Below are 22,025 nucleotides of genomic sequence, written 5' to 3' on the forward strand. Positions count from 1 at the left end.
CATTCTTATGTCTGACCATTCTGTGCTGTATTGAGTAATTATTTTCATATTGTTCAGACCATTGAAATTGGTTTGTTCAGTATCATTCTGAAACCCCTTACTAAATGCTCCATCCCAGTTCAGTTCTTCAATTACACACCTTTTTATCTATTGTTCATTCCTTTACAGAATGCTTGTGATGTCGACAGCATTGACATTAGTGGGATTAACAGTAGCTGGTGTCACAATGAGGCAGCTGGTCTTGCTGGGTTAATCTTTCACCAATGTACCATCCCCACTCCTTAACTAAAAACCCTCAGCATTAACCCCAACTCCCAAACCCCAGCCCAAAACCCAATTTACAGCAGTCATCCTGATTTCCAACTTGAACACCTAATCTGAACTAATAACCTCTGACCCTATCCCCAGTTTATCACTTGAACCACTTCAAATCTTCCCCCAAACCTATAAACCATACGTTGCCAGTAGCAGGCCTATTGGTTATGGTCTGAATAATCATGTGTGTTTTCAATTGATTATTCATCTATTTGCCCAGTAATTGTGGCTGGTCTGATTCCTGCCCTAAATATTCTGCAGTGGTGTACTTTGATTCACTCTTTTTCATAATTTATGGTACTGAATGATTAAAAATATGAGGAGAATGAAGATTGGGGTCTCTGGTCTCCTCAGACCATGAACTAACAAGGACAGATGAGCTGCCCTCAGCCTCTATCAGTCCCTGTTTCACTTGGTCACTCACAGCTGAGTCCCAGCAGCCTGACAACTCCATCTGAGGTTTTTTCTCCAACAAAATTTCAATAATTTCCCCCAAAATTCACCGATCACGGTGATTTCAAATGGGAGCTCCATCCTGTCAATTGGTGTCACTGGGTGTTGGGACAATGACAGGTCATCATTTAACTCCATGTAATTTTGCATGTTTTGGATGTAACCATCATTTGTGTGAACCTCACCCTGTGCTCTCATATTCACAATGTTGATTTTCCAGAGGAGGAACCCAGTGGAAGATGCCTCTCAAAACCAGCACCTTTCACAGACTGATCAACTGTCAATGCCTTCTGTTATGTTTCTTCAGCTTTCACATTGGGAAAGGTAATTCATTTCTCAGCACTTCCTTTGTTTCACTTCTTTTAAATTCCCCAGTTTATTTTCAATGCTGTATGAGGCTGCTGATCCAATGGGATGGAGTGTGTATCTCAGTGTGAACATTGGTCCCAGTGTTAATGTGATTTCTGTACATTTCCCATCATTGACTGTTGAAAAGAGAGACAGAAAATTAACACGATACAAACAGAGTTCGTCGAAGGTAAAGCAACAAATTAAGACAATTGTAGAGATAAAGTTATCACACAAATGCTGCTGACAGAACATAGAATAGTCCAGCACAGTACAGGCCATTCGGCCCTCGATGTTGTGCCAGTCTTTTATCCTCCTCTAAGATCAGACTAACCGATTCACCCTTCCTTGTATGATCTTCCATGTGCCTGTCCAAGATTCACTTAATTGTCCCTAATATATCTGACTCTACTACCACTGCTGGCAGTGCATTCCACATACCACCCCCCCTCCCCTCCACTCTCTGAGTAAAGAACCTACCTCTGATATCTCCCCTAAATCTTCCACCAATTACCTTAAAATTATGCCCCTTCATGATAGACATTCTGCCATGGGAAAAACTCTCTGGCAATCCACTCAATCTACGCCTCTGAACATCTTATACACCTCTATCAAGTCACCTCTCATCCTTCTTCGCTCCAGTGAGAAAAACCCTAGCTCCTTTCTTCAGATGTCATGCCCTCCAGTCCAGGTAATGTCCTGGTAAATCTCCTCTGCACCTTCTTGAAAGCTTTCCAATAATGAGGCAACTAGAACTGAACACAACATTTCAGTGCTCTGTAGAGCTGCAGCATAACCTCGCAGCTCGAAAACTCAATCCCCCTGCTCATGAAAGCTAACACTCCATACACCTTCTTAACAACCCTGTCAACCTGGGTGGCAACTTTGAGGGATCTATGGACATGGAACCCAATACCCCTCTGTTCCTCCACACTGCCAAGAATCATGCCTTGAATCCTGTCCTCAGCATTAAAATTCAACTTTCCAATGAGAACAGCTCACACTTTTCCAGGTCGAACGCCATCTGCCACTTATCAGCCCAGTTCTGCATCCTGTCAATGTCCTGTTGCAACCTACAACAGCCCTCTGCACTATCCACAACTCCACCAATCTTTGTGTCATCAACAAACTTACTAATCCATCTTTCCACTTCTTCATCCTACTCATTTATAAACACCACAAAGAACAGAGGTCCCAGACCTGTTCCCAGCAGAACACCACTGTTCACCAAGCTGCAGGCGAATACTTTCCATCAACCATCACTCTCTGTCTTCTATGGGCCAGCCAATTCTGTACTCAGACAGTTTCCCTGTATCCCATGCCTCCTTACTTTCTGTATGAGCCTACATGGGGAATCATATCAATTGCCTTACTGAAATCCATGTACACCACATCCACTGCTCTACCTTCATCAACATGTTTTGTCATATCGTCAATGAATTCAATAAAGTTTGTGAGGCATGACCTGCCCCTCACAAACCACGCTGACTATCTCTATTCAAACTATGGTTTTCCAAGTAATCAGAAAATCTGTCTCTCAGAATCTTCTCCAGTACTTGCTCATCAGTATCATAAGACTGCTTGGGGACTGAGTGTAATTCCCAGGATTATCTCTATTTCCTTTCTTGAACAAAGGAAAAATGTTTGCCACCCTCCAATCATCTGGCACCACTCCAGTGGACAGTGAGAATGCAATGATCATTGCCAAAGGCGCAGCAATCTCTTCCCTCACTTCCTGAAGTAACCTTGGATATATTCTGTCTGGCCCAGGGGATTTATCTATCTTTATGTTTTTCAAAATTTTCAGAACATCCTCCTTCCCAAAATCAAACTGTTTGAGCATATCAGTCTGTTTCACGCTGTCCTCATGCATGTCAAGGTCCCTCGCAGTAGGTAATCCTGAGGGAAAGTATTCATTAAGGTCCTCCCCTATATCCTCTGATTCCTGGCGCAAGTTCCCTTACTATCCCTGATCGGCCCCACCCTCCGTCCTGCCATCCCTTTTACATAATGATTATGACAAATATGGGTGATCAAATTTTAACCTCTTCCATCAGATTGTTATACCTGACACATTTCAGAGAGTAACACGATTGCCAAAAAGGAAAAACATGGATCTAAAATGGCTGCAGGGGCCACCTGCCCAAAGGTTGAGCAAGATTCATGTGACCCATTTGTATGAAACAATCTATCAACAGTGAAATTACCATTTTATTTGAAGAAATGTAATGAGTAACCATTAAGAAATTTTCACCCCCAACTTAGTACAGTTATGTGTGTTGCTTTAATATTTTGGGAGATGCAAGTGTTACCAATCAATCAGAGAACTTGAAAAAACAAAGGATCATGACTCTGGAATACACACTGAACTGTATTTCAACAGCTGCTTTTCAGCATCAGGACTGAGAGAATGAAAAGTGAATTTGTGTAGCAAGAGCTGGAATTCTCTCTCCCCCTTTCTGTTTCTAACATTATCTCAGAAACAGCACCCAGTGAAAAAGTAAATTAGAGAAACAACTGTTCACCAAGAATTCAAAGATCTACAGATTCTGAACTGTTGAGGATAAAAGTCATTAAACTCTGATTTCAGGTTAAGAAGTAACACCCCACGGTGTCTAAAGGCCACATAAACATTATTCTCACTGCCTCTACCACTGTGTATTTTGAACTTCCTACCTCTGTGTCTGTGTGCGTCTGTTCATTTTAATCATTGGTTCTTGAATCAAGTGAGTCATAAAAGTCCTCTTTTCATTCAAGTAAAGCTTGAAAATGGGCTCTTGCATTGTGTAGTGAACTTGGTTGAAGTTGAAAGATCATCACTGTATGCTGAACAAAATAAATAAAATGTTTTTGCAGCTGACTAATAGGAGTGAGAAAACAGGGAGCTGGTTCCCTTCACACAACTCGTTATAACAAGTTCAAAAGCTGAATAAAAAATTGGAAAAATACATTTATCCTCCTGAATCCTGAAACTTCCTCCAGTCAAAGTCCAATAAGCTCTCCAGCAGCAAAGTCATTCAGTTTGGTGAAAGGCCTCCTCAGTGAGCAGGATGTGACATGAGATTCTGTTCCTGACCTTCTTCCTTGCTGACAGGCTCAGGCTGAGGAAGGGAACAGACACAACAGGAAGAGGGAATATTGTGAACTCTCCGAACATGCGATCCCCTTTCAGTGCAAAATCTCAGGCAAGCTCATTTCATCAAAGTTACAGATTAAACTCACGCTGTCACTTTGCTGTTTGGTAATATCTATTGCCTTTACATTTCCTGATCCCTTTTCCAGGGTTCTGTTTTGGAAGAGCTATAACTTCCTCCATCTCAGTGTTGTCAAGATCAAAGCCTTTGACTGCGACTTTATTTTATCACACAACTTGATAAGTTGATGGAGGATTGAGGAAACTGGTCAAACAGTTGGATATTTTCATGTGTATACAAGGACAGCGAGTCTGATCATCATAAAATGTAAAATCACCTCTCCTGAGTTACAGCCAACTCCCAGCTTTATACAACATATTACAACATTATTTATGACACAGACACTGTCTATTCTTCACCCAGTTCTTGACCCCATCCTTATATAATTCTGACCAGCAAAATGTTTTAATATTTTAGCCTGTGTTTTACAAATACTATTGAGACCTTACAACGGCATCAACGTTTTGTTTGCGAACCCTCTTGTGAAGGGCCTTGGACCATTTTATTCCTCTAAAGGTGCTATGAAAAAAAAGGTGTTGTTGTTGCTGATTATCAATTCCTGATTATGCAATTGGTGTGGGATTTCCCTCAATTTTCCAGCAAATTCACAGCATTGATTTAAAAAGCTTCTGAGAAAATTTCTCAGGTGTTGATTAATGCTTACCTTGTGATTGTATTTGCAGCAATAGTTGGTGCTGAGTTTACAGTTTGTGGATACCTGAACAGTCACATTAATAAATCTCATCACTACATTGGCCCAGACCCATATTCATTGAAAGTGTCTGTAAAGAAAACAGGCTTAGGAATAGAAGCTCATCTCATTGGGAATGGTTCATCTTCCTGGACACAAGATCCTGCAGCACCTACACCTGCAGCTTCATCAGAAATCTGCATCATCTGGAAAGGATCCGTTGGCCAACTCTACATAACCCGTGGTGATATTGGAAAGTCGTATCCAACTGCCATGTCCACTGGAGGGAAATGTTGTCAACATTTCACTCTCACCAATAGCAGTTCACACAAGAGTTCACCGTTGCTGAGAGACATTATTTACATAAATCAGTCAGACTTCAGTCCAGTTCACATGGAAAATGCTTCTGATTTGGAATTTACTGGATCTGAAGGAGCATGTGGTGAGTAGAATAATAACTGACACATTGTGAATCACAGATATGTGACTCTATGACTCTATTTATCACAGATAAAGAATAAAATAGAAACATAGGCCCAGGCTTTCTCTGTTTCTCCTACAACCACAGGAGGAGGAAAGTGTGAGTGGGGGGTGTGTGCTGCTCCCTGTCCTCAGAGATGTCCCCAGTCAATGGGGAGGGGGAGATGGGAGGCCTGGGCTATATTATGGAGCACCAGATCAACACTAAAAACAACACCTTGATTCTGTCAATAATGTTAATTGTACATCACAACACAATTAATTTCATGGCCTGCTTAATGAAAAGGATCGATGGCTTTAAACCCAGGTTGTGGAATATGCATTTCTTTAAGCTTGAGAGTATATTTCTCACAGGTAAACTACTCCCAGTATTACAGGAATATTAGTTCCTGTCCAGCTAGATTTGGCAATGTCTGTTCTAACCAGACTCAATTGTAATCTAATAAAACAGAATGGTTTTTGGGGAATTAGATGATTGATAATAATCACAGCAGATGTAAAGATTTCAGCAATTTATCAGGATCCTTGTTGAGAGTTTAATGTTCCCGATGCTCTATCAGGACCACAAGTGTTTTACTTTCCCAATCCCAAGCTTCCTTTCTCCTTTCCTTGTATTGTTCCTGTTTCTGATGCAGTACCTTTCACTCGGGAGAAAGATCTGGCTGGACATCATTGAGTTGCCACATACATGCAGTTTCCCTCTCCCCAGATACTGCAGGCCTGCTGGGTAGTTCCAGCATTTCCTGTTGGTGTTTCACAATTTTAATTGTACTGTTCAGGACAGAGTACGACACAAAGATGGAGATGTGTGTACAGAAAGCCTTTTTAACATCAAGCTGCAATTTGCAAGCACATGTGCATAACATATCAAATTTTGAAATATTTTCCTGATATTGAAATGTTGAGATTCCCTCTTCTTTCTAACGGTATCTTTCCTATTAGAATCACCATTGGCTGATTGCTTATATCAGAGAAACAAATTGACTGACCTCACAAGGAAAGGACAATTGAAACTAAATGATGCTCGCTATGCAATGTTACTGACCAACAGAGTCCTGGGGCAATGTGATGGGAGCGTTTCAGTCGGGTAAGTGCAAACAACTTGAAGTTGAAAACAATGTTTAAAAGTTGATGTGGTGAAGGGACACATTTTGGACGTATTTTATCCAAGGATTAAACAGATTCACTGCCTGGTTTTGGTTCCTTCCTGCTTCAGGAAGGTGTCTGTGAGGAGTGTTCGTCAAGTTTGAAGGTTTCTGACAAGTGAATAAAATCTCCTGTATAATGCAAAGCTGCTTTCTTTCAAACTTGATGTTTTTAATGTCAGTAAAATTCCTCGAAGAATGAGAAATGTTAAAATGCATTGTGATGTGTGCTTAGTTCAAATGTTTTCATTCAAGTTCATCGACCCAGTAAAAATGAGCCTGAACACTGTATTCTGCCATTTCATTCAAACTGACACATTTGGCACTGACTTGGAGGCTCTGTGGCCTGCATTGCTTTTTAGCAGCAGAGGGAGAGGCAGGCAGCGTGCCATGGTTGGGAGCACTGAGCAGTCAAGGGGCTGGACATGTTGTTGTTGTACAGCACTGGGCTCTGTCAATGTCACACCGAGAGCTTGTGGCAGCAGCTTATGTGGCAACACATTGCATGGGCTTCAAGCAAATGGCTCTGTCTAAAGGTCAAAGGGACCAGTCCTTAGTGGAGTGAAGGGGACTATGTGTCAAGGAACTCATCTAATCCCAGTCCAGGGGCTTGGCCACAGTCTTCCAGAATGTGGGGATCCCTGCAGTCCAGGACCAAGCCAGGAACAGCCCTGAGGTAAAGTTGAAGCAGGTTTGAGATCACAGGTACATCAGCTGGGGTGCTGTGGGGACACCTGTCTTTGGGCTGGCTCTCATTTGAGGCTGGCCTGCCCAAGTTACTCTGGGGACTCGGACATGGTCCGAGCTGGAGGTTTGGGTATTAATGGTCAGGGGCTTTTCAGGGTCCTTTCCATGGAGTCCTGGGGAAAGCAGGAAACTCAGGTCTGAGGATCAGGTTCATTGGATTGGGTTGATGAGGGAATGGTGGGAGTGAAAGGAGGAAATTCAAAATGGAAGGCTGGGATTTCCTGGAGCATGGGATGGGACAGAATGCTAAGGGAGGGATGGTTCTCACAAGGTGCTGCCACTTTGGCCACAACATGGAGGAGGTGTAAGGCCAACGAGGGCATCGCAATTCACAGAACCATGGGCTCCGAGGGTAAAGTGGGAACATTGATGGTTATATAAAGGGGAAGGATAGAAACGGTAGAGGCTGACAGGTCACGGAAGATGCAAGGACAGCAACAGGAAAGAGAAGATGAAGCAAAGGGAAGATCATCGTTCATCTCAGGCAAAGTCTGCAAGTCACTCACAAGGACACTCAGCTGAAATAGTCAGGTATGAGTATCCCATCATCAACATCCCAGTGAAGCAGTCAGGGAAGGGTGTCCCACAGTCAGCATCACAGTGAAGCAATCTGGGAAGGATGTCCCACAGTCAGCATCACAGTGAAGCAGTCTGGGCAGGATGTCCCACAGTCAGCATCACAGTGAAGCAATCTGGGAAGGATGTCCCACAGTCAGCATCCCAGTGAAGCAGTCTGGGAAGGGTGTCCCACAGTCAGCATCACAGTGAAACAGTCTGGGAAGGGTGTCCCACAGTCAGCATCACAGTGAAGCAGTCTGGGAAGGGTGTCTCACAGTCAGCATCACAGTGAAGCAGTCTGGGAAGGATGTCCCACAGTCAGCATCACAGTGAAGCAGTCTGGGAAGGGTGTCCCACAGTCAGCATCACAGTGAAACAGTCTGGGAAGGGTGTCCCACAGTCAGCATCACAGTGAAGCAGTCTGGGAAGGGTGTCTCACAGTCAGCATCACAGTGAAGCAGTCTGGGAAGGATGTCCCACAGTCAGCATCACAGTGAAACAGTCTGGGAAGGGTGTCCCACAGTCAGCATCACAGTGAAGCAGTCTGGGAATGGTGCCCCATCGTTAACATCCCTGTGAAGCAGTCTGGGAAGTGCATCCCACAGTCAGCATCACAGTGAAGCAGTCTGGGAAGGGTGTCCCACAGTCAGCATCACGGTGAAGCAGTCTGGGAATGGTGCCCCATCGTTAACATCACAGTGAAGCAGTCTGGGAAGTGCATCCCACAGTCAGCATCACAGTGAAGCAGTCTGGGAAGGGTGTCCCATCGTTAACATCCCAGTGAAGCAGTCTGGGAAGGGTGTCTCACGGTGAAGCAGTCTGGGAAGGGTGTCCCACAGTCAGCATCATGGTGAGGCACTCTCGGAAGAATCAAAAAGTGAAGTGGATCAAGATGAGCACGTACTTTATCTTTATCACTTTAGGTCTTTATTTTGGGTTTATAGTTTGCATGTGCAGTACTGCTGTGGCCCAGAGAGGAAGGACCTAAAAAAAATCCACATTATTGATTTTACAGATGATCTGAGGGTCTAATTGAGCAGAAAGTCATGGGAGTAGATCTCAATGCCGTGGTGCGCTCCTCCTGCTCTGTGGGGAAAATGGGACCAGAACATGTGCAGGAAGTGGCTCCAGCTGCAGCTACAGGAAGGGAGCCTGGGTTTCAGAGCTGGAGCAGAGACTGGGGACACTGTGGAGCATCTGGGAGACTGAGGGTATTGTGGATAACACGTACAGGGAGATGGTCACACCGCAGTCTCAATCTTCAAAGTGAGAAAGTGAACGGATAATCACCAGGCAGAGTCACAGAACGATGCAGCAAGTGCAGGAATCCCCTGTGGCTATCCCCCTGTAAAACAGATAGACCCACAATGGATCCTGCTGGGGGTAATGGCCTCTGAGAAGAACGTGGTGACTCTAAAATCTGTTGCACTGTGATTGGCTTTGGTGTAGTGGAGAGGAGGAACAGTTTGGAGTGGAAGGGTGAACAGCCAATGGTTGAAGACTGCACAGGTATCAAATTCATGGGTTAAAAAAAGGAATGAGGTCCTACAAGCAGAATATTGGGATTTGTTTACAGATGTTTCATCACCGTACTGGGTAACATCATCAGTGAGCCTTCAGGTGAAGCTTCATCCAGAGGTTCACTGTTGATGTTACCTAGTACGGTGACGAAACGTCTGAAAATGAACTTTCCAGCTCAGCGAGCAATCCTCCATCCAGAACCTCAATCTGAGTTACAAATCTCAAAACTCACTAGAATGTAGGGAGTTAGGAAACAAGTTACAAAGGAAATTCTCAAAGGCAGTGATCTCAGGATTGATCCCAATACCATGTGCAAGTCAGAGTAGAAATAGCAGGGCACATCAGATGAATATGTGGCTGGAGAGATGGTGTGAGGGGGAGGGTGTCAGATTACTGGGGCATTGGGGAATTCTGGGGGCGGTGGGACTAGTACAGTCTGGATGGTATACACTTGTGTGGGACTGGTACTGATGTCCTGCTGGGAGTATTTCCCAGTCTGGATGGGGAGGATTCAAACTGAAATAGCAGGGGGATGGGAACCTATCCAGGGAGACAGAGAGGGAAACCAGGACAAAAACAAATGATACAACAGACAAAAAGGGAAAAGGAGGGAGAGGAACATTTGCTGGTTAAAGAGCAATTTACGCAATAATAATGAAGGATAATGACTCCAATGAAATGGAATCTGTATGGGTGGAGCTTACAAACACCTCAGGGCATAAAACGATAGTGGGAGTTGTATATACCACAACAATGCCATGGTAAAGTAGGCATTAAACAGGAAATCATGGAAACAGGAAATAAAGGTACATGGTAAATGAGGGTAACTTTAATCTGCAGGTAGATCGGGCAAATCAAGTCAGTAACAATGCTGTAGGAAGAGGAATTCCAGTGTGTTTACGAGATGATTTTCTGGATCAATGTGTTGATGAATGAAATAGAAAATAGGGCATCCTAGACTGAGTATTGTGTAATGAGGAAGGAATAATTGGAAGTGTTGATGTCAGAGGCCCCTTGGGAAAGAGTGACCATAACATGATAGAATTCCTCATTCAGATGGAGAGTAACGGAGCTGATTCTGAGACTCAGGTACTGAATCTAAATAAAGGAAACAGTGATAGTATGAAGCATGAGCTGTCTATGATCAAATTGGGGAATGTTACCTAAAGTAATGATGGTGTACAGGCAATGGCAAACATTTACAGAACACTGAGGAACTGCAACAATTTCCATTCCTGCCTGGCAATGCAATAAAATGGTGGCCTGAATGGTGACCTGACCATGGCTCCCAATGGAAATTATAGATATCATTAGATCCAAAGAACAGGCATAAAGTAAACAGCAGACCTGAGGACTGGGAGCCCAGTTTAGAATTTAACAAAGGAGGACAAAGGGATGGATAAAGAGAGGGAACATAGAATATGAGAGTAAGCTAGTGGGAAAGATACAAACTGAATGTAGAAGCTTGTGGAGATATTGCTGAGAGAAAGATGATTGAAGACAAATGTATATCAGTTACAATCAGAAAGAGGGAAGTTTTAATGGGGCACAAAAAATGGCAGATCATTTAAATACATAGTTTGAAATATGTTGAGGGAACCAGGATCTAGTGAGAGGGAGGAACTGAAGGAAAACAATTGGAGAAACTGATGGGATTGAAGATAAATAACTGCCCAGGGCCTGACAATCTCCATCCTGGAGTACTTAAGGAAGTGGCCTGAGAAATAGTGGATGCATTGGTGGTCATCTTTCAGAATTCTCTCGACTCTGGAACAGTTCCAATGGCTTGGAGGGTCATTAATTTAACCCACTATATTACAAAGAGAGCAAACAGGGATTTATAGAGGAGGGAGCCTATCAGCAGTATTTAGCAAAATGCGAGAGTCCATTTTGAAAGATTTAATAACAGTGCATTTAGAAAGCAGTGAGATGACTGGACTGAGTCATTGTAGACTAAGGAAAGGGGAGCCAAGCTTGGCAAATCCAGTGGACATTTTCAAAAATCTAATTAGTCGAGTTGTTAAGGGGTATCCAGTGGATGAGGTATACTTGGATTTCCATAAGGCTTTCGGTAAGCTCTCACAGAAGAGGTTAATGTGAATAAAGTGTGTGGGTTTGGTGGTAGTGCACTGTCATCGATAGAGAGCTGGTTGGCAGACAGGAAACAAAGAGCAGGAATCAATCGGTCTTTTTCTTAGTGACAGGCGGTAAGTAGTGGGGTTCCACATGGAGTGGTACTTGGGTCCCAGTTATTCACAATATATATTCATGATGTAGATGAGGGGACAAACAGCCAGGATCATACTGAGTGGTAGGTCAAGCTCAAAGGGCCGAATGGCCTACTCTGCTCCTATCCTTCATGTTTCTATGAAACCTTGCCATTTTCAATTCAAACTGCACTGAACAAGAAAACAAAATGACTGCCACCAAATGGTTTTCACTTTGGGGATGAAGTTTAATTCTTTGATTGTGTTGCCCTCCCAGGGACAATTGTGTTCATCATGAATGCACTGATTCAGTCAGGGCACCCATCTGGAATCCAATTACAATTCAGCTCAATCCTCTTGCAAGAACGAGCAGGAAATATTACTTAAAAATCACCCAACACCAAGTTATAGCCAAACAGATTTATTTGGAAGTACGAGATTTCAGAGCACTGCTCCTTCATCAGATATAACCTGGTGTTGTGTGATTTTTAACTTTGTCCACCCCAGTCCAACACTAACACCCCCCACTTCATGAAATATTAGATCATAGAACAGTACAGCACAGGAATAGGCCCTTCGGCCCACAATGTTTTGCCAAACATGAAGCCAAATTAAACTAATCCCTCCTGCCTGTCCTTGTCCCATTTCCCTCCATTCCTTGCCTATTCATGTGCTTATCTAAAAGTCCCAGAAAGGCCCCATGGATCTGCCTCCACCACCACCCCTGGCAGCATGTTCCAGACTCCTCCCACTCTCTGTGAAAAAAACATGACTCTCACATCTCCTTTCAACTTTCCCCTTCTCACCTTATGAGCATGCCCATGAGTGTTAGACATTTCAACTCTGAGGAAAAAGATTCTGAGTGATACTATATCTATGCATCTCACCATTTTATAGACTTCCATCGAGTCTCCCCTCAGCCTCTGCTGCTCCAGAGAAAACAACCTGAGTATGTCTCCTCTCTCCCTCTCGCTCAGACCCTCTAACCCAGGCAGCATCCTGGTAAGCCTCTTCTGCACCCTGTCCCAAGCCTCCATTATTGCCATCCTGCAATGTGCTGACCAGAACTGAATACAGCATTCTAAATGTGGCTGAATCAAAGTCTTGAAAGCTGCAGCTTGACGTCCCGAATCTTGTATTCACTCCGTGAGCAATAAAGACAAGCATGGCCATATGCTTTCTTTACCACCCGAGCTACTTGCGTGGCCACTTTGAGGGAGCTATGGACTTCAACCCCAAGATCCTTCTCTGCATCAATGCTGTTTAGGGTCTTGCTGTTAACCATATACTTTTCCTTAACATCTGATCACCCAAAGTACATCCCCTCACACTTACCCAGATTAACCTCCATTGGCCATTTCTCCGCTCATATCTGCGACCGATCGATCTCCCACTGTATCCTGTGACAACCCTCTCCCACACCTGCACCCATCTTTGTGACAAAACAAAACCCATTTGAATAACTGCTGGGTAACTGGCTGCCTTCTGCCCCAAGGCCAAATGATTGCCCTGCAGAAGAACTGAAGGAGTTAATTGCAGGAAAGTTGTGTCTTCAAACAGACAGCCAAAGGTAAATGTAACAGGAAGAGGGAAGCTACTTTTGATAAGAGTTCAGCCTGCACAGTAGTCAGTATTGTGGATGGGAGAATCTAAAGGATCATCAATGATGGAAACTTGAAGGACTGGAAAAGCTTTAAGATTTCATCTTCAGGATTCTTCAGTCGCAGAAGAGCAATATTTCACAGACATGGAATCCTGAACCTCCAGAGAGAGTCATTGTTGGTTGGAGTCGGTGCTAAATTCCATCATTAACCGGGTAATAGTGAAGTTGGGTTGTGAGGCTGAACTTGCTTACTTGAGGGGATTTATTTTGGTCGCTACATGCAGTAAAGTTTAAGGAATTATTTCAGTATTTGATTGTGATATTTCTGAATCAGTTGCTGGATTAAAGTGAGCTTGTGGTAATTTACCCACAACATCATGGTGTTAACTTCAAGCCCAGCCTGCCTTGTACTCTGGCTCTCCTGTACAAAGGGCAGCCCTTGCTCTGACTGCAGGAACTGAGAGATTATACCATTCAGAGTTCAAACAAAACTATCTCTCAATGCTGCATCTTAGCATGAATTAGTGACACTAAATAAATGTTTGATGGGAGAGACAAGGTGGCTGTTTGCTGGGACATCTGGCCGGACCAATCACACACAACAATGACATTCCCAGGACTGCAATAAACATCAAAGGCTGCTGGCACTGACTGGAACCGGCTGAAGCCTCACCAATACCTTGCTTCATGAGGATCTCTTTAGCAATGGGGCCCACTGCAGAAAAGGAACTACTGACCTGGAGCAGCTTCTGTTTCAAATGGAGAGCTTGGTGACTCTGTACCTGTGGGTCTGTCGGGTCCACACCTCCCATCTAACTTCTCACGTTGGTCCTTCAACAACACTGGACTGTGGGGCAGATACTAATATGTTGGAACTTGAAAATTAGCCTTAATTCCCCCCATTTCAGCTCCGTCTTTGAAATAACTCCACCAAGGCTGGTATCCCGTCATCAAGTCATCCTTTACGGGCAGCACGGTGGCACAGTGGTTAGCACTGCTGCCTCACAGCGACAGAGACCCGGGTTCAATTCCCGCCTCAGGCGACTGACTGTGTGGAGTTTGCATGTTCTCCCCGTGTCTGCGTGGGTTTCCTCCGGGTGCTCCGGTTTCCTCCCACAGTCCAAAGATGTGCAGGTCAGGTGAACTGGCCATGCTAAATTGCCCGTAGTGTTAGGTAAGGGGTAAATGTATGGGTGGATTGCGCTTCGGCGGGTCGGTGTGGACTTGTTGGGCTGAAGGGCCTGTTTCCACACTGTAATCAATCTAATCTAATCTAATCTTTACCAACACAAACGTAATCCATGATACTGACCTAGCAAGCTCAGAGCTGGCTCCTCGAGGGAGCAGAACCCCTGACACTCTGTTTGTATCTGTCAGCCAGGGCCCCCTGATTGGACCAGATTAACAACCCCAATCAGGGAATTCATATTCCAGGATATCCACCTGACTGACCTTGTTCCAATCACTACATCGTTTCCCGCTGAGTCCTGGACGGAGGCCTGTTCTTTTTCCTGTACCTTCTCCTGGGATATTTTTGCTTCAGATACAGTTCCTCTGACAATGCCTCGGATATTGGCAGCATGTACATTCTGTACCCAGCTGCCTACTGTACCCGGTGTGTCTCAGCCCCGATTCATATTCTACATCTTCATCAGACGGTAACTGCATCAAGGCTGTGACATCTGCCATGTCCATCTCACCCTCAGAGGGTTCTTCAACGCTCGGTGAAGGGGGAGAACCCCATGGGTTCTAACAGCCTTGCTGGACGTTCTGAGGGGCTGGGTACAGTTTGCTCCTGCCCCAGTTACATGGTTGCAGTTGTCATGTGATCCACATGTTTGTTCCGGACCGCCTCACCTTCCTGAACTTTATGGGACCTGACCTTGCATTGACCAAGCCTCTTACCCACGCAGGGTCATTCCCCTGGTTTTGACAACCCAACCTCATCCCCTTTGGTAAACTGTCTGTGAGAAACAAAAGCTCACTCACTTTAATAATTTTAGTCCGAGACCAAATATCTGAATCAGAGTCGTTTATTTGTACACTTGCAAGTGGGTGCCTTGTCTAATTGCCAGGTAAGGCAATGACAAATGCACAGTAAACCTCAACAAACTCTCGCAATTTATAGTTTTTTCCCATATGTTTTCCTTATTCCATTGTTTGTTCCCTGCTTCGCTTACGTCACTCATTTCCCTAAGACTGATCCCACAACTTCTGTTTATCCGACCTTGTCAGTGACAAATGTCTATCTCTGCTCCCATAAGGGTGTTTGACCTCATCCCATCCTTTGCTTACCATTATCTACTCCCTCCATCTGCACTGCCCCTCACAGCATCTTATCACTAAGCCCTTTTAATTGGGGTTTGTTCCTGTGTCTCTGTACAAGTGGGGAAACAGATGTTTATCCTGTTTGCCAAAAGATCCACCATTGTTCTGTAATCATGTCTCATGCTAACATACCATTTTCTTTAACGGATTATATGTTCCTCATTTTTGCTAAGTCAGCTCTCGTCCGAAACAATCCCAAACTAATGTGAATTCATTTACTCTGTATCAGAACTTATAATTGCAGAAATAACATTAATTCACCTATATCCCACAATTTCCCCTTTTTCTTTTGATTGCCATTTGTTATCTTCTGCATTTTTGTCTCTTTTTCTTTTCAACATCGTTCCCAAAATTCGCAAACATCATTTCAGAGATTTCATCCATCTTGGTTTCACTCATCTCCTCATTATTTAGCCGATAAAGTTCCTCTGCCTGATTCTCTTTTAGGGGCATCTGTTTCATCAAGGCTGTTTCAATCAGGCTTTGGGTGAGCCCTCGTATACAGGGTATGACACAACAGCCAATGGCCACCAATACCCTGACTACTACTATCAGGGAAGTAAGGATAGAAACCACCCCCTTTTTCTGCTAAAATCATATCAAGGGCTATTCTGTTTTCCCATGCCATCCTACTTGTCGCATCAAGCTGTTCTGATATTCCTTTAACCGCCTCTCTTGTATAATTTATAAATCGCTGTTGATTATAGAAAATGTAATTTATCCAATCTACATTTTTATTAATTGTTACCCACCAAAGGAGAGCTGACTCAAAGCCTGCTCCAATCTGGTTACGAGCTTTGAATTCAGGTACTCCCCTAGGGACTCCTACCGAGTCGAGATAAATCCTGTCATCAAAAGAAGTATCTAACAGTAATCTCTTACCCCTTCCCTTTTTCCCTACTATGTTTTCCTTCTCAAATGCCAAGGTAAATGGAATTGCCAATTGTACAATTGCACATATCCCTCTCCAATCCGGAGGTAGTGTGGGTCTCAATATTTTGCCTCCACAGTACCATCACAGATCCGCTCGGGGAACCTTTAGTGCTGAGTAGTTCCCTCCCTTCTACGTTTCGGTTACATTCTTAATCTCTGTACATAATTTCAGCTCCCCCAAATCTCTCAACCAACTCGTATCTCGCCTGCGCACACACGACGTGTGATTTCCAACTGCGGCGGAAAATGTGGAGGGACCTTTTACATCTTTCTTCTCCAAGGGAGGGAACATCAGAGATAGGGAGGTACAATTCCTATCATTCCATGCAGTCTCATCCTGGTACAGGGCTATCATACATTTCATGCCCTTCCTGTCTCGCTTCCACCCGAGCGGAAAGGGAACCACCTGGGCCCCTGGCCTACCGGAGGCACATGCATAGCAATTGCTTTTGTTCAGACTTTTTACAGTATACTTTACCCATTCAACCCAGGCATTTGTATCCCCGTACCCAGTCTCTATCTCGATGGTCTGTTTCAAATCCTTTACCTCTATAATTTTTACTACTTTAGGATCATCGGGAGGGGTGAAAGGTTGTATCTCATTACCCAGTAATTCTACCCGTTTTCCCTGTCCTACACTAATTCGAAAACAACTCCTTCCCATTTGTTTTCATTTCAATCCCAACTGTTTCATTTAATTGTATCTCATAAGTGCCCCCCCCCCCCCAAAACTGCTTCGTGCCATGTGGTTTTCCTTATCGTTAGGTATATGGGGTTACACTTCTTATCGAGACAATCGCGAGCTGGTCGGAAGGGGGCCCGGTGTACTGTGACGAGACCATAATACCAAGTACCATCCCCGAGGCCATCCCCATAGGACTTAAGATGTATCTCTGAGTTGCAGTATTGTCTCTGATTAGCTATATTCCCACAATTTACTAAGCTGCATGCATCAGTGTCTATTACTTGTGGATTATCAGACTCAGGAACCATTAATAATACATATGAAAATGATATTTGACAAAATCCTAATACCAAGAGGGCTAGCATCATAACTCTAAACATTCCCAGCATTCTAATCATGCTGAAGCACAAAAAGCCTTAATATACAATCTTACAGAAATAATCCCGTGCTCGCGTCGCCACTGTATAGTCAATTACTCAAAGTCTCTTTAGTCTGAGTTTCAGCGGGTCTTGCGTTGATTCGGCTGTCCAGACTTCTTCCTCAACTGGAGGGTCCACTGGCCCTTTGATCCGAGTGTAATGAGTCCAGCCTTTTTCCTCCGTCCTTATTGCTGTTTCGGTAGTCAAAAGAGCCTGGTACGGCCCTTCCCAGTCCGGCAGCAATTTAGTCTCTGTCCATGATTTTACTAAGACCCAATCTCCCGGCCGGATGGGGTGAACAGCGAATTCAAGGGGCGGAGTCTGTGCCAATAGGCCCTGTTTCCTGAGGAAAGACAAAGAGGAGGACATGCCCAGTATATACTTCTTTAAAAACAAATCTTTAGTTTCGGGAATTGGCAATTCTCCATTCGTTCCCAGATAAGGTAATCCAAATAAAATTTCATAGGGGGATAGTCCCAAATCTTTCCTCCGCCAAGGGACAAGCCCAAAAGGCATCCTTTAAATCTATCACACTAAACCATTTCTGATAATGAGGGATCTCACTTAATAACGTTTAGGGGTTTGGCACCACTGGGTGCCTGACCTGTACTATCTGATTTAATGTTCTCAAATCCTGCACCAATCGATAAGTTCCATCAGATTTCCGCACTGGTAGAATTGGGGTATTATAAGGAGACATACATGGCTCCAACAGTCCATCTCTAATCTGTCCTGTAATTACTGGCTGCAGTCCTCGTTTACCTTCTATGGAAATAGGATATTGTCGTTCACAGACAATGTCCCCTTTCCGTTTTAAATTTATTAAAAGGGGAGGGATCTGTAGTTTTCCACGATTCCCTTCTCGAGCCCAAACAATAGGGTCTATCTTTCTCTCTGCATCCTCTGTCAACATCGCCAGTTGTACAACTAATTATTTTTCCTGAATTCCAATCTCCAGTCCTAAAAGGATAATTAAGTCTCTCCCCAGTAAGTTACTTCCTATATCAGGGATATACAGTAGTTCCCCTGTGACCCTATCCTTAGGACCTTCTATCAACATAGGTTCAAATACTGGATCAGTAAATCCTTCCCCTTTTACCCCTGAAACAATAATTGACCATGTCGACATTTCTACCCTCTTTGGTTTAAAATTCAGCGATGACCGTGCTGCTCCCGTGTCTACTAGGAAGACTGCCTCTTCCCTACAGGGTCCCACCTTCAAGTTTATCAAGTGTTCCTGGTGGGCCCCCGAGGGCAGGAACCCCTGACACCCCTATTCTTCATCAAAATTCATAAGCGGAATTGCCCTTTCTTCCCTTTGTAGATCAGAACACTCCTGCTTAAAATGCCCTATCTTTCCACAATAATAACATCCTGCCTGTGGAGACTTCCATCTCTGCCCCTGTCGCCTGAACCCTCTATCAAATGTTCCCCCTTGTCCTCTCCCTCTCCCTCTCCCTCTCTGTCCTACATGCTGCCACCCGCCGCTCCGGTTGCTCACTATTGGTTCCATTCTCCCCTTAATTACCTCATCTACTGTAGCTACCATCATTTTCGCCTTCTGTTTTTGTCTCTCATCCTCCCTTTTTACAAACACTTTCTGTGCCTCTCTCAACAATTCATCTAATGGTTTTTCGCTCCATCCTTCTATCTTCTGTATCTTTCTCTGTATGTCTGGCCATGCTCTTGTCACAAAATGTACTTTCAACAGACCCTGTGCCACTGGGTCCTCAGGGTTCATTCCAGAATATTTCCACATTGAGTCCCTTAATCTTTGCAAGAAAGCTGAGGGAGTCTCATCTTTCTCCTGTCTAACTTCAAAGGCTTTAGTCAAATTCTGTGACTTCGGAACTGCCTCTCTTATTCCTTTTAGAATCAGGTCTTTCAATTCCCTCATTTCTTCTCTATGCTCCAGGTTTTGGTTTTCCCACTGGGGGTCTTTGAGGGGAAACTTCACCTCTCCCTGTCCAGCATCCCCATCTCCAATCAGGTGTTCCCTGTCCCATATTTTAATAGCAGCTCCCCGTATAAGTCCCCTTTCCTCCCCAGTAAATAGTATATTCAAAATAGACATTAACTCAGCCCAGGTATACAGACTGGGCCCCAGAAATTAATCAATGTGTTCAGACAACCCCACCGGATCCTCAACCAGGACCTTCATTTCCTTCTTAAATGTTCTGACCTCCCCACTAGTGAGGGGGGCACTTACAAACCCAATCTCTTTGTCCCTTATGGGTACCTCCCGAAGCGGATAAGTCGTTACGTTCTTCCCCTTTTTCTTTCTTTTTAAAGAAATATTGCAATATTTCTAGCTCCCCATAACTTCAATAACCAATTCATCAATTCATGCTTGACTAACCTTTAAAGGCTGTTCCTAACTTATAAATATATTTATATATTTACGTTCATTTCTTCAGTATTTAATAGTTAAAATGCAAAATGCATACAGTTCCCAATTTTGCAATTCACTGTAATTACCCAGTTTTAGTCCTTTAATTTAGATCCAAAATTAGTTTTCTTAAATAGTCCTGACCGATCATTGCTCAATTACAATACTATAGGTCATAAAATAATCAGAGCTGCCTTAAAAGAATTTGTCTACTCAAGTTTTTTTAAAAAAACTTCTAATGCATGAACAATGGCTGAATCCAAGGTCACAGATATTAACCATAGAATTTTGCTTTTACTACAATCTAATGTTGAACTGAAACTTCAACTGTCCTCCATAAATCGCTTTTATGTAAAGATAAAAGAGATTAGTTAGAAACTGATAGTAAGGCAGTCATGATCTGTAAAAAGAACAGGAGTTATCATTCTTTTTTTTCTTCATAATCTCGATAGAATCCCTAACCTTAAAAGAAATCATGTTAAGTTTCCATAATAAAAATCAGATTCAAAACAGTCCTGGAACTCAAGCTCCAGGGAATAAAACACAAACATTCAATCACCAATAAACAAATGTTCACTCAAACCAAATCACAAAGGGTTAAACTTCCTACCAGCTGTACAGCTCTTTACATTCTCTCTCTCTCTCTCTCTCTCTCTCTCTCTCACATTGACATATAAACTCAGATATTTACAAACCCAGTCTTTGTCCGATCTGTACTTTGGCCAGAAGACAGCGGGACGAAGAATGGATTCCTTAGTCCATACAAAGCAACAATATTAAATCATCTTTCTCCCTTGTACAAGTATTATTTTGCCAATTTCTACAACATCCTGCCCAAAGGACTTTCCGGAGGAATGTTATTAGGGACCCCGCCTCCATTTCCATTGCCTTTTCCTTACTTTGTTTCCCCAGAGACTTTTTCCTTACCCACAGCACAATCCATATTGAGTTCCTTCGTTAGTCCCTTATTAACTACTAAAACTCAATCCCGGCCACCAAGGCAATACTTAAAAGTCAATTTTCTTACCTTGGTCTGTGCACAGAGTTGCCTGGCCCCTTTCTGCTGTATTGTCTATCAACCTCCTATCACTGTCTGATTCAGATGTCTCTCTTGTAGGATTCACACCAGTCACCCAAGGGAGCAGACTAAACCGGGACACGAGACCGCTCCTCAATGGGGAGCGGGACACGTCTTCCCAGTGTCCAAGGCCAGCCACTCCCCCCGGTGATGGAAGAAAATCCCGGACGAGCCCCCAATTGTGAGAAACAAAAGCTCACTCACTTTAATAATTTCAGTCCGAGATCAAATATCTGAATCAGAGTCGTTTATTTGTACACTTGCAAGTGGGTGCCTTGTCTAATTGCCAGGTAAGGCAATGACAAATGCACAGTAAACCTCAACAAACTCTCGCAATTCATACAGTTTTTTCCCATATGTTTTCCTTATTCCATTGTTTGTTCCCTGCTTCGCTTACGTCATTCATTTCCTTAAGACTGATCCCACAACTTCTGTTTATCCGGCCTTGTTAGTGACAAATGTCTATCTCTGCCTCCCATAAGGGTGCTTGACCTCATCCTATCCTTTGCTTACCATTATCTACTCCCTCCATCTGCGCTGCCCCTCACAGCATCTTATCACTAAGCCCTTTTAATTGGGGTTTGTTCCTGTGTCTCCAAACAAGTGGGAAACAGATGTTTTTCCTGTTTGCCTATACATCCACCATTGTTCTGTAATCACGTCTCATGCTAACATACCATTTTCTTTAACGGATTATATATTTCCTCATTTTTGCTAAGTCAGCTCTCGTCCAAAACAATCCCAAAATAATGTGAATTCATTTACTCTGTATCAGAACTTATAATTGCAGAAATAACATTAATTCACCTATATCCCACATGTCTCTCTCACTTAGTGAACTCTTGTGTCCAGCATTGGTGTTCCTGATGTTGTTTCACCCTCCTCCCTGCCCAGGTCCAGGAAGATCAGGTTTAACCCGGTGCAGCATCTT

At 43.6% G+C, this 22,025-nt stretch overlaps 1 protein-coding gene across 1 annotated transcript in view; it reads left to right on the forward strand.

Annotated features, from left to right (window-relative positions):
- Positions 1-1,007: 1,007 nt before the first annotated feature.
- The window catches only part of LOC148147369 (uncharacterized), a 203,966-nt gene continuing 182,948 nt past the window's right edge, over positions 1,008-22,025 (forward strand). The window contains exons 1-3 of the mRNA XM_087995595.1: positions 1,008-1,092; positions 4,994-5,443; positions 6,424-6,568. Coding sequence (XP_087851721.1) covers positions 1,008-1,092; positions 4,994-5,443; positions 6,424-6,568 — 680 coding nt within the window. The remainder of the gene's footprint in view (positions 1,093-4,993; positions 5,444-6,423; positions 6,569-22,025) is intronic.

This window comes from Chiloscyllium plagiosum, unplaced genomic scaffold (genome assembly GCF_037043375.1).
Source record: "Chiloscyllium plagiosum isolate Xiang-an unplaced genomic scaffold, Cpla_swu_hap1 HiC_scaffold_17, whole genome shotgun sequence".
Classification (NCBI taxonomy): Eukaryota; Metazoa; Chordata; class Chondrichthyes; order Orectolobiformes; family Hemiscylliidae; genus Chiloscyllium; species Chiloscyllium plagiosum.